At 46.8% G+C, this 16,869-nt stretch overlaps 1 protein-coding gene across 1 annotated transcript in view; it reads left to right on the forward strand.

Moving 5' to 3' along the window:
- Positions 1–13,592, forward strand: part of LOC139569776 (clarin-3) — a 35,944-nt gene extending 22,352 nt beyond the window's left edge. The window contains exons 2-3 of the mRNA XM_071391144.1: positions 10,941–11,126; positions 13,017–13,592. Coding sequence (XP_071247245.1) covers positions 10,941–11,126; positions 13,017–13,294 — 464 coding nt within the window. The 3' untranslated portion in view covers positions 13,295–13,592. The remainder of the gene's footprint in view (positions 1–10,940; positions 11,127–13,016) is intronic.
- The last annotated feature ends 3,277 nt before the right edge of the window (positions 13,593–16,869 follow it).

Below are 16,869 nucleotides of genomic sequence, written 5' to 3' on the forward strand. Positions count from 1 at the left end.
AACCCTAACCTGTGTACTCCTAACCTGTGTACTCCTAACCTGTATACTCCTAACCTGTGTACTCCTAACCTGTGTACTCCTAACCTGTGTACTCCTAACCTGTATACTCCTAACCTGTATACTCCTAACCTGTGTACTCCTAACCTGTGTACTCCTAACCTGTGTACTCCTAACCTGTGTACTCCTAACCTGTATACTCCTAACCTGTGTACTCCTAACCTGTGTACACCTAACCTGTGTACTCCTAACCTGTATACTCCTAACCTGTATACTCCTAACCTGTGTACCCCTAACCTGTGTACTCCTAACCTGTGTACTCCTAACCTGTGTACTCCTAACCTGTGTACTCCTAACCTGTGTACTCCTAACCTGTATACTCCTAACCCTAACCTGTATACTCCTAACCTGTGTACTCCTAACCTGTATACTCCTAACCTGTGTACTCCTAACCTGTGTACTCCTAACCTGTGTACTCCTAACCTGTGTACTCCTAACCTGTATACTCCTAACCTGTGTACTCCTAACCTGTGTACTCCTAACCTGTGTACTCCTAACCTGTGTACTCCTAACCTGTATACTCCTAACCTGTGTACTCCTAACCTGTGTACTCCTAACCTGTGTACTCCTAACCTGTATACCCCTAACCTGTGTACTCCTAACCTGTGTACTCCTAACCTGTGTACTCCTAACCTGTGTACTCCTAACCTGTGTACTCCTAACCTGTATACTCCTAACCCTAACCTGTATACTCCTAACCTGTGTACTCCTAACCTGTATACTCCTAACCTGTGTACTCCTAACCTGTGTACTCCTAACCTGTGTACTCCTAACCTGTGTACTCCTAACCTGTATACTCCTAACCTGTGTACTCCTAACCTGTATACTCCTAACCTGTATACTCCTAACCCTAACCTGTGTACTCCTAACCTGTATACTCCTAACCTCTGTACTCCTAACCTGTATACTCCTAACCTGTGTACTCCTAACCCTAACCTGTATACTCCTAACCTTTATACTCCTAACCTGTGTACTCCTAACCTGTATACTCCTAACATGTGTACTCCTAACCTGTATACTCCTAACCCTAACCTGTATACTCCTAACCTTTATACTCCTAACCTGTGTACTCCTAACCTGTTTACTCCTAACCTGTGTACTCCTAACCTGTATACTCCCAACCTGTATACTCCTAACCTGTATACTCCTAACCTGTATACTCCTAACGTGTGTACTCCTAACCTATGTACTCCTAACCTGTGTACCCCTAACCTGTATTCTCCTAACCTGTATACTCCTAACCTGTGTACTCCTAACCTGTGTACTCCTAACCCTAACCTGTGTACTCCTAACCTGTGTACTCCTAACCCTAACCTGGGTACTCCTAACCTGTGTACCCCTAACCTGTATTCTCCTAACCTGTGTACTCCTAACCTGTGTACTCCTAACCTGTGTACTCCTAACCCTAACCTGTATACTCCTAACCTGTGTACTCATAACCTGTGTACTCCTAACCTGTGTACTCCTAACCTGTGTACTCCTAACCTGTATACTCCTAACCTGTGTACTCCTAACCTGTATACTCCTAACCTGTATACTCCTAACCTGTGTACTCCTAACCCTAACCTGTGTACTCCTAACCTGTGTACTCCTAACCTGTGTACTCCTAACCTGTGTACTCCTAACCTGTATACTCCTAACCTGTGTACTCCTAACCTGTATACTCCTAACCTGTGTACTCCTAACCCTAACCTGTATACTCCTAACCTGTGTACTCCTAACCTGTGTACTCCTAACCTGTGTACTCCTAACCCTAACCTGTATACTCCTAACCTGTATACTCCTAACCTGTGTACTCCTAACCTGTGTACTCCTAACCTGTGTACTCCTAACCTGTGTACTCCTAACCTGTGTACTCCTAACCTGTATACTCCTAACCTGTGTACTCCTAACCTGTGTACTCCTAACCTGTGTACTCCTAACCTGTGTACTCATAACCTGTGTACTCCTAACCTGTGTACTCCTAACCTGTATACTCCTAACCTGTGTACTCCTAACCTGTGTACTCCTAACCTGTATACTCCTAACCTGTGTACTCCTAACCTGTGTACTCCTAACCTGTATACTCCTAACCTGTATACTCCTAACCTGTATACTCCTAACCCTAACCTGTGTACTCCTAACCTGTGTACTCCTAACCTGTATACTCCTAACCTGTGTACTCCTAACCTGTGTACTCCTAACCTGTGTACTCCTAACCTGTATACTCCTAACCTGTATACTCCTAACCTGTGTACTCCTAACCTGTGTACTCCTAACCTGTGTACTCCTAACCTGTGTACTCCTAACCTGTATACTCCTAACCTGTGTACTCCTAACCTGTGTACACCTAACCTGTGTACTCCTAACCTGTATACTCCTAACCTGTATACTCCTAACCTGTGTACCCCTAACCTGTGTACTCCTAACCTGTGTACTCCTAACCTGTGTACTCCTAACCTGTGTACTCCTAACCTGTATACTCCTAACCCTAACCTGTATACTCCTAACCTGTGTACTCCTAACCTGTATACTCCTAACCTGTGTACTCCTAACCTGTGTACTCCTAACCTGTGTACTCCTAACCTGTGTACTCCTAACCTGTATACTCCTAACCTGTGTACTCCTAACCTGTGTACTCCTAACCTGTGTACTCCTAACCTGTGTACTCCTAACCTGTGTACTCCTAACCTGTATACTCCTAACCTGTGTACTCCTAACCTGTGTACTCCTAACCTGTGTACTCCTAACCTGTGTACTCCTAACCTGTATACTCCTAGCCTGTGTACTCCTAACCTGTGTACTCCTAACCTGTATACCCCTAACCTGTGTACTCCTAACCTGTGTACTCATTTACATTTACATTTACATTTAAGTCATTTAGCAGACGCTCTTATCCAGAGCGACTTACACTCCTAACCTGTGTACTCCTAACCTGTATACTCCTAACCTGTGTACTCCTAACCTGTGTACTCCTAACCTGTGTACTCCTAACCTGTGTACTCCTAACCTGTGTACTCCTAACCTGTATACTCCTAACCCTAACCTGTATACTCCTAACCTGTGTACTCCTAACCTGTATACTCCTAACCTGTGTACTCCTAACCTGTGTACTCCTAACCTGTGTACTCCTAACCTGTGTACTCCTAACCTGTATACTCCTAACCTGTGTACTCCTAACCTGTGTACTCCTAACCTGTGTACTCCTAACCTGTGTACTCCTAACCTGTGTACTCCTAACCTGTATACTCCTAACCTGTGTACTCCTAACCTGTGTACTCCTAACCTGTGTACTCCTAACCTGTATACTCCTAACCTGTGTACTCCTAACCTGTGTACTCCTAACCTGTGTACTCCTAACCTGTATACCCCTAACCTGTGTACTCCTAACCTGTGTACTCCTAACCTGTGTACTCCTAACCTGTGTACTCCTAACCTGTGTACTCCTAACCTGTGTACTCCTAACCTGTGTACTCCTAACCTGTATACTCCTAACCTGTATACTCCTAACCTGTGTACTCCTAACCCTAACCTGTATACTCCTAACCTGAACCCTCTTGGTCTTCCCTCTGTATGTTTGTAAGAAGTTGGCAGAGACAGGTGGAGCAGAACAGGATGATTTGTCACGCCCAATATTATATCATTTTGGTTGGGGCTTCCCCAGATAGCATATGAACATGTCATAAATAACACGCCATAAGCAACGCGTCATAAGCAACACGTCATAAGCAATTTGCTGTAGCCCTTTCCTGCAGTAAAATGACCTAGGGGCCTCATGGGTGGAATGTTCTTAATATTTTTCATAATTAATAAACACTATTTCAAATAAACTGTTTATGTTTATGTCAAACAGTTTAGTGATATTTCAGTTTTCTGTGATTTATATAAAGTGTAATATCGGGATACAAACTTAAAATTGAATACATGTCAACTCTATATCTGATATGGTACAGGTGTCTTCTTTGTTTAAGCCCATAACCATTTGTGTGAGAGATGTAAACTTTTGTTTCAAAGTAGATTGTTTAAGACTACCAAGAAACAGTCTGTGTGACCCTGATTTAGCCCACTGCAGTAAAAAGGTTAAAGGTCGACTTCGGGCACGAAAAACGGTCAAAGCCAAAAAATAGGGTGGTTCATCGGTGTGTCATTCTGGTCATGGGTGCTGTGACCGACGTAGCTAGTTCGTTAGCTAAGCTAGCCACTGTAGCTAGCCACTGTAGCTAGCCGCTGTAGCTAACCGCTGTAGCAAGCCACTGTAGCTAGTCACTGTAGCTAGCCACTGTAGCTAGTCACTGTAGCTAACCACTGTAGCTAGTCACTGTAGCGAACCCCAACAACAGAACGGTGTGGGCGAACCCCAACAACAGAACGGTGTGGGCGAACCCCAACAGAACGGTGTGGGCGAACCCCAACAACAGAACGGTGTGGGCGAACCCCAACATCAGAACGGTGTGGGCGAACCCCAACATCAGAACGGTGTGGGCGAACCCCAACAACAGAACGGTGTGGGCGAACCCCAACAACAGAACGGTGTGGGTGAACCCCAACAACAGAACGGTGTGGGCGAACCCCAACAACAGAACGGTGTGGGTGAACCCCAACAACAGAACGGTGTGGGTGAACCCCAACAACAGAACGGTGTGGGCGAACCCCAACAACAGAACGGTGTGGGCGAACCCCAACAACAGAACGGTGTGGGTGAACCCCAACAACAGAACGGTGTGGGTGAACCCCAACAACAGAACGGTGTGGGCGAACCCCAACAGAACGGTGTGGGCGAACCCCAACAACAGAACGGTGTGGGCGAACCCCAACAGCAGAACGGTGTGGGCGAACCCCAACAGCAGAACGGTGTGGGCGAACCCCAACAGCAGAACGGTGTGGGTGAACCCCAACAGCAGAACAGTGTGGGCGAACCCCAACACGGAACGGTGTGGGTGAACCCCAACAGCAGAACGGTGTGGGCGAACCCCAACAACAGAACGGTGTGGGCGAACCCCAACAGCAGAACGGTGTGGGCGAACCCCAACAGCAGAACGGTGTGGGCGAACCCCAACAACAGAACGGTGTGGGTGAACCCCAACAGCAGAACGGTGTGGGCGAACCCCAACAACAGAACGGTGTGGGTGAACCCCAACAGCAGAACGGTGTGGGTGAACCCCAACAACAGAACGGTGTGGGCGAACCCCAACAGCAGAACGGTGTGGGTGAACCCCAACAGCAGAACGGTGTGGGCGAACCCCAACAGCAGAACGGTGTGGGCGAACCCCAACAACAGAACGGTGTGGGTGAACCCCAACAGCAGAACGGTGTGGGCGAACCCCAACAACAGAACGGTGTGGGCGAACCCCAACAGCAGAACGGTGTGGGCGAACCCCAACAACAGAACGGTGTGGGCGAACCCCAACAACAGAACGGTGTGGGCGAACCCCAACAGCAGAACGGTGTGGGTGAACCCCAACAGGAGAACGGTGTGGGCGAACCCCAACAGCAGAACGGTGTGGGCGAACCCCAACAGGAGAACGGTGTGGGCGAACCCCAACAGCAGAACGGTGTGGGCGAACCCCAACAGGAGAACGGTGTGGGCGAACCCCAACAGCAGAACGGTGTGGGTGAACCCCAACAGCAGAACGGTGTGGGCAAACCCCAACAGCAGAACGGTGTGGGTGAACCCCAACAGCAGAACGGTGTGGGTGAACCCCAACAGCAGAACGGTGTGGGCGAACCCCAACATCAGAACAGTGTGGGCGTACCCCAACAGCAGAACGGTGTGGGCGAACCCCAACAGAACGGTGTGGGCGAACCCCAACAACAGAACGGTGTGGGCGAACCCCAACAGCAGAACGGTGTGGGCGAACCCCAACAGCAGAACGGTGTGGGCGAACCCCAACAGCAGAACGGTGTGGGTGAACCCCAACAGCAGAACAGTGTGGGCGAACCCCAACAACAGAACGGTGTGGGTGAACCCCAACAGCAGAACGGTGTGGGCGAACCCCAACAACAGAACGGTGTGGGCGAACCCCAACAGCAGAACGGTGTGGGCGAACCCCAACAGCAGAACGGTGTGGGCGAACCCCAACAACAGAACGGTGTGGGTGAACCCCAACAGCAGAACGGTGTGGGCGAACCCCAACAACAGAACGGTGTGGGTGAACCCCAACAGCAGAACGGTGTGGGTGAACCCCAACAACAGAACGGTGTGGGCGAACCCCAACAGCAGAACGGTGTGGGTGAACCCCAACAGCAGAACGGTGTGGGCGAACCCCAACAGCAGAACGGTGTGGGCGAACCCCAACAGCAGAACGGTGTGGGCGAACCCCAACAGAACGGTGTGGGTGAACCCCAACAGAACGGTGTGGGTGAACCCCAACAGCAGAACGGTGTGGGCGAACCCCAACATCAGAACGGTGTGGGCGAACCCCAACAACAGAACGGTGTGGGCGAACCCCAACAACAGAACGGTGTGGGCGAACCCCAACAACAGAACGGTGTGGGCGTACCCCAACAGCAGAACGGTGTGGGCGAACCCCAACAGAACGGTGTGGGCGAACCCCAACAACAGAACGGTGTGGGCGAACCCCAACAACAGAACGGTGTGGGCGTACCCCAACAGCAGAACGGTGTGGGCGTACCCCAACAACAGAACGGTGTGGGCGTACCCCAACAGCAGAACGGTGTGGGCGAACCCCAACAGAACGGTGTGGGCGAACCCCAACAGCAGAACGGTGTGGGCGAACCCCAACAGAACGGTGTGGGCGAACCCCAACAACAGAACGGTGTGGGCGAACCCCAACATCAGAACGGTGTGGGTGAACCCCAACAGCAGAATGGTGTGGGTGAACCCCAACAGCAGAACGGTGTGGGCGAACCCCAACAACAGAACGGTGTGGGTGAACCCCAACAGCAGAACGGTGTGGGCGAACCCCAACAACAGAACGGTGTGGGTGAACCCCAACAGAACGGTGTGGGCGAACCCCAACAACAGAACGGTGTGGGCGAACCCCAACAGCAGAACGGTGTGGGCGAACCCCAACAGCAGAACGGTGTGGGCGAACCCCAACAGAACGGTGTGGGCGAACCCCAACAGCAGAACGGTGTGGGCGAACCCCAACAGAACGGTGTGGGTGAACCCCAACAACAGAACGGTGTGGGCGAACCCCAACATCAGAACGGTGTGGGTGAACCCCAACAGCAGAATGGTGTGGGTGAACCCCAACAGCAGAACGGTGTGGGCGAACCCCAACAACAGAACGGTGTGGGTGAACCCCAACAGCAGAACGGTGTGGGCGAACCCCAACAACAGAACGGTGTGGGCGAACCCCAACAGCAGAACGGTGTGGGCGAACCCCAACAGCAGAACGGTGTGGGCGAACCCCAACATCAGAACGGTGTGGGTGAACCCCAACAGCAGAACAGTGTGGGTGAACCCCAACAGCAGAACAGTGTGGGTGAACCCCATCAGCAGAACGGTGTGGGTGAACCCCAACAGCAGAACGGTGTGGGTGAACCCCAACAGCAGAACGGTGTGGGTGAACCCCAACAGCAGAACGGTGTGGGTGAACCCCAACAGCAGAACAGTGTGGGTGAACCCCAACAGCAGAACGGTGTGGGCGAACCCCAACAGCAGAACGGTGTGGGCGAACCCCAACAGCAGAACGGTGTGGGCGTACCCCAACAGCAGAACAGTGTGGGTGAACCCTAACAACAGAACGGTGTGGGCGTACCCCAACAGCAGAACAGTGTGGGTGAACCCTAACAACAGAACGGTGTGGGCGTACCCCAACAGCAGAACGGTGTGGGCGTACCCCAACAGCAGAACAGTGTGGGTGAACCCCAACAGCAGAACAGTGTGGGCGAACCCCAACAGCAGAACGGTGTGGGCGTACCCCAACAGCAGAACGGTGTGGGCGTACCCCAACAGCAGAACAGTGTGGGTGAACCCCAACAGCAGAACAGTGTGGGCGAACCCCAACAGCAGAACGGTGTGGGCGTACCCCAACAGCAGAACAGTGTGGGTGAACCCTAACAACAGAACGGTGTGGGCGTACCCCAACAGCAGAACGGTGTGGGCGAACCCCAACAGCAGAACGGTGTGGGTGAACCCCAACAGCAGAACGGTGTGGGCGAACCCCAACAGCAGAACGGTGTGGGCGAACCCCAACAACAGAACGGTGTGGGTGAACCCCAACAACAGAACGGTGTGGGTGAACCCCAACAACAGAACGGTGTGGGTGAACCCCAACAACAGAACGGTGTGGGCGAACCCCAACAGCAGAACGGTGTGGGCGAACCCCAACAGCAGAACGGTGTGGGCGAACCCCAACAGCAGAACGGTGTGGGCGAACCCCAACAGCAGAACGGTGTGGGCGAACCCCAACAGCAGAACGGTGTGGGCGAACCCCAACAGCAGAACGGTGTGGGCGAACCCCAACAGCAGAACGGTGTGGGCGAACCCCAACAGCAGAACGGTGTGGGCGTATACCGGTCATAAAAATTAATTATAACAGTAGACCTCTGATTGGCCAGCTCATCCTCCTCAGCAGGATGTGACATCAAGCATCTTTAAATGGTCTGTTTGAGATACAAGCCTGGCACTTATACTGTGTTTTCAAAATACCCCTCCAATTACGGGGGAGGACCCCCCGGACCCCCATTTTTATTTTCTCCAAAAAGGGTTGTCACGTATACTCCCTCTCTGGCGCTCGAGGTTCGTCAGGCTGCTCATTATTACGCACACCTGTCACCATCGTTACGCGCACCAGCACCTCATCAGACTCACCTGGACTAAATAACCTGTCTGATTACCTTCCCTATATACAGTGGGGAGAACAAGTATTTGATACACTGCCGATTTTGCAGGTTTTCCTACTTACAAAGCATGTAGAGGTCTGTAATTTTTATCATAGGTACACTTCAACTGTGAGAGACGGAATCTAAAACAAAAATCCAGAAAATCACATTGTATGATTTTTAAGTAATTAATTTGCATTTTATTGCATGACATAAGTATTTGATAACCTACCAACCAGTAAGAATTCCGGCTCTCACAGACCTGTTAGTTTTTCTTTAAGAAGCCCTCCTATTCTCCACTCATTACCTGTATTAACTGCACCTGTTTGAACTCGTTACCTGTATAAAAGACACCTGTCCACACACTCAATCAAACAGACTCCAACCTCTCCACAATGGCCAAGACCAGAGAGCTGTGTAAGGACATCAGGGATAAAATTGTAGACCTGCACAAGGCTGGGATGGGCTACAGGACAATAGGCAAGCAGCTTGGTGAGAAGGCAACAACTGTTGGCGCAATTATTAGAAAATAGAAGAAAATAGAAGAAGTTCAAGATGATGGTCAATCACCCTCGGTCTGGGGCTCCATGCAAGATCTCACCTCGTGGGGCATCAATGATCATGAGGAAGGTGAGGGATCAGCCCAGAACTACACGGCAGGACCTGGTCAATGACCTGAAGAGAGCTGGGACCACAGTCTCAAAGAAAACCATTAGTAACACACTACGCCGTCATGGATTAAAATCCTGCAGCGCACACAAGGTCCCCCTGCTCAAGCAGGCGCATGTCCAGGCCCGTCTGAAGTTTGCCAATGACCATCTGGATGATCCAGAGGAGGAATGGGAGAAGGTCATGTGGTCTGATGATTCAAAAATAGAGCTTTTTGGTCTAAACTCCACTCGCCGTGTTTGGAGGAAGAAGAAGGATGAGTACAACCCCAAGAACACCATCCCAACCGTGAAGCATGGAGGTGGAAACATCATTCTTTGGGGATGCTTTTCTCCAAAGGGGACAGGACGACTGCACCGTATTGAGGGGAGGATGGATGGGGCCATGTATTGCGAGATCTTAGCCAACAACCTCCTTCCCTCAGTAAGAGCATTGATGATGGGTCGTGGCTGGGTCTTCCAGCATGACAACGACCCGAAACACACAGCCAGGGCAACTAAGGAGTGGCTCCGTAAGAAGTATCTCAAGGTCCTGGAGTGGCCTAGCCAGTCTCCAGACCTGAACCCAATAGAAAATCTTTGGAGGGAGCTGAAAGTCCGTATTGCCCAGCGACAGCCCCGAAACCTGAAGGATCTGGAGAAGGTCTGTATGGAGGAGTGGGCCAAAATCCCTGCTGCAGTGTGTGCAAACCTGGTCAAGAACTACAGGAAACGTATGATCTCTGTAATTGCAAACAAAGGATTCTGTACCAAATATTAAGTTCTGCTTTTCTGATGTATCAAATACTTATGTCATGCAATAAAATGCAAATTAATTACTTAAAAATCATACAATGTGATTTTCTGGATTTTTGTTTTAGATTCCGTCTCTCACAGTTGAAGTGTACCTATGATAAAAATTACAGACCTCTACATGCTTTGTAAGTAGGAAAATATGCAAAATCAGCAGTGTATCAAATACTTGTTCTCCCCACTGTATGTCACCTTCTTTGGTTCTTTCCCCCGGCGTTATTGTTTCTGTTTATATGTTTCATGTCTGTACGCTACTTGTGCTTCTTGTTTTGTTCAATATTCATTTATTTAATAAATTCACTCCCCCGAACTTGCTGTCCCGACTCCCAGCGTATACGTTACAAGGGTTCTTCGGGCTGTACCGATAGGGTAACCCTTTTTGGTTCCCGGTAGAACCCTTTTTGGTTCCATATAGAACTCTCTGTGGAAAGGATTGTTCATAGAACCCAAAAGTGTTCTACCTGGAACCAAAAATGATTCTTCAAAAGGGTTCTCCTATGGGGACAGCGAAAAGAACCCTTTTAGGTTCTAGATAGAAAACTATTTGGGAAAAAAAGGTGCTATGATATCCATACCACAATTCCGCCCTTGGTGGAACTCCCCGTAATACTGCTGTATATTCCTAACCTGCCTGTTGTTGGTCTGCCTGTGTAGTGTTTGAGAAGTTGGCAGAGACAGGTGGAGCTCCTCAGATCCTCCACGGCATAGTGATCACCCTCCTGGCCCTGTGTCTGCTCTGCTCTGCTGGCAGCATCCTCATCACTCTGTACAACAGCGTCAGTAACCCCTACCAGACGTACATGGGACCCATAGGGCTCTACACATGCAGCTCTGGCAGTGGTAAGATCAATAGAGTTCACATCAATTCAATCAATCAATCAAGCAAAAAAGAGGCCAGCCCATCAACGGCACATATTAGATACCTGAAGGTTCTGTGTTCAAGCCCTATTTAGTCCCATATGAAATACCTGGAGGTTATGGGTTCAAACCTTATTTAGTCCCATATTAAATACCTGAAGGTTGTGGGTTCAAGCCCTATTTAGTCCCATATGAAATACCTGAAGGTTGTGGGTTCAAGCCCTATTTAGTCTCATATGAAATACCTGAAGGTTGTGGGTTCAAGCCCTATTTAGTCCCATATGAAATACCTGAAGGTTGTGGGTTCAAGCCCTATTTAGTCCCATATGAAATACCTGAAGGTAGGTTGTGGGTTCAAACCCTATTTAGTCCCATATGAAATACCTGAAGGTTGTGGGTTCAAGCCCTATTTAGTCCCATATGAAATACCTGAAGGTTGTGGGTTCAAGCCCTATTTAGTCCCATATGAAATACCTGAAGGTTGTGGGTTCAAGCCCTATTTAGTCCCATATGAAATACCTGAAGGTAGGTTGTGGGTTCAAGCCCTATTTAGTCCCATATGAAATACCTGAAGGTTATGGGTTCAAGCCCTATGACCGCCTTTCACACTGTCTCTCCTCCTGGCCTGTATCCCCCTCTCTCTGTGTACTGTCTGAATTAACATGTTACACAATTATATGAAATTAATTAGTTCATTATATGATAAAAAAAAAACAACTACATGGATTTCATTAATGCATTAAATAAATTGATAAACATGATGGAACAACTCTTTGTGACTAAGTTAACAGACTAGTAGTAGTACCAATAGTGGTAGAACTAGCTGTAGTAGTAATAATAGTAGTAGAACTAGTAGTAACAGTAGTAGTAGTAGTAGTAGTAGTAGTAGTAGTAGTACTAATAGTAGTAGTACTAATAGTAGTAGTAGTACTAATATGATGGAACATGTTTTAACTCTGTGTGACTAAGTTAACAGACTAGTAGTAGTAGTACTAATAGTAGTAGTACTAATAGTAGTAGTACTAATAGTAGTAGTAGTACTAATAGTAGTAGAACTAGCTGTAGTAGTACTAATAGTAGTAGAACTAGCTGTAGTAGTACTAATAGTAGTAGTAGTAGTACTAATAGTAGTAGAACTAGCTGTAGTAGTACTAATAGTAGTAGTAGTAGTAGTAGTAGTAGTAGTACTAATAGTAGTAGAACTAGCTGTAGTAGTACTAATAGTAGTAGTAGTAGTAGTAGTAGTAGTAGTAGTAGTAGTACTAATAGTAGTAGAACTAGCTGTAGTAGTACTAATAGTAGTAGAACTAGCTGTAGTAGCACTAATAGTAGTAGTACTAGTAGTAGTAGTAGTAGTAATAGTAGTAGTAGTAGTAGTAGTACTAATAGTAGTAGAACTAGCTGTAGTAGTACTAATAGTAGTAGAACTAGCTGTAGTAGTACTAATAGTAGTAGAACTAGTAGTAGTACTAATAGTAGTAGTACTAGTAGTAGTAGTAGTAGTACTAATAGTAGTAGAACTAGCTGTAGTAGTACTAATAGTAGTAGAACTAGCTGTAGTAGTACTAATAGTAGTAGTACTAGTAGTAGTAGTAGTAGTACTAATAGTAGTAGAACTAGCTGTAGTAGTACTAATAGTAGTAGAACTAGCTGTAGTAGTACTAATAGTAGTAGTACTAGTAGTAGTAGTAGTAGTACTAATAGTAGTAGAACTAGCTGTAGTAGTACTAATAGTAGTAGAACTAGCTGTAGTAGTACTAATAGTAGTAGTACTAGTAGTAGTAGTAGTAGTACTAATAGTAGTAGAACTAGCTGTAGTAGTACTAATAGTAGTAGTACTCATTTTAACCTCCCTTTTGTTCTTTTCTCCAGCGTGCATCTCCTTCCTGGTGCTCATCCTGTACGTAGTGAACGTCCAGCTGACCGAAATGTCTGAAGACCTGGTGAAGAATGACGTGGGAAGTGGTTCATTCTACCTGAAGGACAAGACCTCAGAGTTCCAGGTGGGATACTACCTGCTGATCCCCTACATGGTGCTGAGTCTGCTCGCCATCCTCCTGGTCTACCTGTATGAGCACGCTGCCTACACACACAGACAGGAGCAGCAGAGGCCCACAGAGGACGCTCCTAAAGAGATCATGATGTATTAATATATATACACAGGATACAGATTCATAAGATCCTGACTACAACATCTCCCTAACAGACGGACACAGACTGTGTTGACTAGTAAAACTCTGTGTCCTGAAATGTGCGTGATCCAGGACTGATCCGAGCCCTTATAACATATCTCACATGCTTATATAATTAACTCGGATCACCTTGTTTCATCGTTACTACATTTTCCTCTTGCTTTCTGTTTATATATTTATGAATAGCTGACATTTTACAATCCAATTTAACTCAAATGCTTTAAAAAAATGACACTTCCTGCTTAATAAAATACTATGAGGTTGATGGTGTGTTTATCTACTAACAGAAGAATACAGCAAGTTGATTACACTAATATATAGTTGTTGTTTTAAACACCAGAAGACAATAAATTGGTTTCTTCCGTAAATAAATCATAATATATATTCTCTAAAATGTCCATTCCTATAATAAACAGTGTTGGATATTTTGGATTTCTCGTGAAGGTTTAAAGGGGCAGTCTGCTATTCTAACACATAACAAACCTACCACCCCCACACCATTGATTTTGTAAACAGCTGAAAGATGGGGCGACAGGAATGGCATCCTCTCAAACTCACGCGACAGAGCTTTGTAATACAAGGACTCACCATCCATGATATAGCCAGCAGCATACCGTCCTGCATCCCACTGCTGGCTTGATTCTGAAGCTAAGCTGGGTTGGTCCTGGTCGGACGCTAGATGGGATACCAGATGCTGCTGGAAGTGGTGTTGGAAGGCCAGTAGGAGTCACCCTTTCCTCTGGTCTAAAGAAAATTATCCCAGGGCAGTAATTGGGGACATTGCCCTGTGTAGGGTGTTGTCTTTTAAATGGGTCGTTAAACAGGTGTCCTGACTCTCTGTGGTCACTAAAGATCCCATGACACTTATTGTAAGAGTAGGGGTGTTAACCCCGGTGTCCTGGCTAAATTCCCAATCTGGTCCTCATACCATCACGGTCACCTAATCATCCCCAGCTTACAATTGGCTCATTCGTCCCCCTCCTCTCCCCTGTAACTATTCCCCAGGTCGCTGCTGTAAATGACAACGTGTTCTCAGTCAACTTACCTGATGGAAAAAAATATCAAGATGATAATTTTAGCAATGTTTTAAGGCTATACAGCGTTCATTTCCATTTCCATTTGTTTTACAAACAAATTGGTAAAACAAGCTGATATTTTGAATGCTGATGGGATACGACAGTTGAACTAAGCTCACGAAGCATCTAAGAGGTACGTTCCTCAAGAATCACTGGGTATACACTGAGTGGACAAAACATTAAGAACACCTGCTCTCTCCTTTCCCTCTGTAGCAGACATACACTGAGTGGACAAAACATTAAGAACACCTGCTCTCTCCTTTCCCTCTGTAGCCTATACACTGAGTGGACAAAACATTAAGAACACCTGCTCTCTCCTTTCCCTCTGTAGCCTATACACTGAGTGGACAAAACATTAAGAACACCTGCTCTCTCCTTTCCCTCTGTAGCAGACATACACTGAGTGGACAAAACATTAAGAACACCTGCTCTCTCCTTTCCCTCTGTAGCCTATACACTGAGTGGACAAAACATTAAGAACACCTGCTCTCTCCTTTCCCTCTGTAGCAGACATACACTGAGTGGACAAAACATTAAGAACACCTGCTCTCTCCTTTCCCTCTGTAGCAGACATACACTGAGTGGACAAAACATTAAGAACACCTGCTCTCTCCTTTCCCTCTGTAGCCTATACACTGAGTGGACAAAACATTAAGAACACCTGCTCGTTCCAACTCAACATTAGGAATGTGTTCCTAATGTTTTGTACGCTCCAGTGTATCGTTCATTTTAGGAATATGAATTCTTAAAGACCTTGATGCTGTAAAATACACGTTGACCTACATGTATCTATAGGTTGAGTTCCTGTGTCTGAGACGTCACCTACATGTATCTATAGGTTGAGTTCCTGTGTCTGAGACGTCACCTACATGTATCTATAGGTTGAGTTCCTGTGTCTGAGACGTCACTGGTATAGTTATCTAAATGTAAAGAATGCAGGTGCTGACGTAAGCTAGAACTATATGGCTGCGTTTACACAGGCAGCCCAATTCTGATCTTTTGACCGATCACATCAGATCTTTTCACATCAGATATTTTTCTGATCTGGTAGGTCAAAAGACCAATTAGTGAAAAATAAATCAGAATTGTGCTGTCTGTGTAAAAATGCAGCCTGTGTCGCCTAGGTTACAGGAATGACTTCGGTCTTTCTCAAAATGTCTACATGAGGAAGATACTGTATTTAGAGAATGGACCAAAAACACACAAACAAAGGACAGAAACACAACACATATGCTAAGAATCAATAAAGGCCAAATAACAGCTATAAACATTTCTCTTCACGCCAAGTGAACACCGGCCTTGTTGTTCTGTCACTTGGGGGCAGCAACAATACAATCCCCAATCTGTTCCACAGTGTGAATCAGTCAGAACTATGACTCTCTGTTGCCATCTGTCTGTGGGACTGAGTATTGTTCTTCAGTGAAAATCAGGAGTATGACTGCTTCCATCTGCCTGTGGGACTGAGTATTGTTCTTCAGTGAAAATCAGGAGTGGGACTCTGCTGCCATCTGTCTGTGAGACTGAGTATTGTTCTTCAGTGAAATTCAGGAGTGTGACTGCTGCCACCTGTCTGTGGGACTAAGTATTGTTCTTCAGTGAAAATCAGAACTCTGCCTCTCTGTTGCCATCTGTCGGTGAGACTGAGTATTGTTCACCACACAACATTTATAATCATCATCTACACTCCAGCAGGTTGGCAAGCCAATGGTTTGTCTACCTTACACTGTTGTTTTGTACTTCCTGTTTTGTACTTCCTGATTGAACTCTTAGATGTTTTGCTTGCAGTGTCTAGCTTAAATACAGCCATATGCTTTGGTGAATCTGACAACGTGTTGAGTGTCTGTGAGATCCATTACATTGTTTGTGTATCTTTCAGGACCTGGTGGTTTCCTCCTTTTTATGGGCACCTTGCATTTAAAAATGTTGCATTGAATTTGGAAGGAATATTGTACACTTCCACTCCAGGACCTCCAGTCCAGTCAGGAAGGTCCGCAGGAAATGTGTCACGGTTGATGAGCAACCAGTGACACGGGACCTCGTCACACGTCACACTGCCATTTTCCCATGACTGGAAAAACAACACCTCTGATGACATGTCGTGATACAGAGACGACAGAGAGCTCGTTAAAGTTCCCTCTTGCGTTTCATCTTACCCAGATCCAGTTTCCCCGATCCAAGGATCAATACGCCGCGGGACATCCTTGTTGAATGTTACAATCCCCAAAAATATCATCTTTCTTCCTATTTTATTCCCAACGTCAAGAAATGAAAACAAAGAACACATGAATCCAAATACACAGTCTGTAGTTTACTGCCGTGCTGAAGAGATTCCATACACACAGTCTGTAGTTTACTGCCATGCTGAAGAGATTCCATACACACAGTCAGTAGTTTACTGCCACGCTGAAGAGATTTCATACACACAGTCTGTAGTTTACTGCCATGCTGAAGAGATTT

Source organism: Salvelinus alpinus, chromosome 3 (assembly GCF_045679555.1).
Source record: "Salvelinus alpinus chromosome 3, SLU_Salpinus.1, whole genome shotgun sequence".
NCBI lineage: Eukaryota > Metazoa > Chordata > Actinopteri > Salmoniformes > Salmonidae > Salvelinus > Salvelinus alpinus.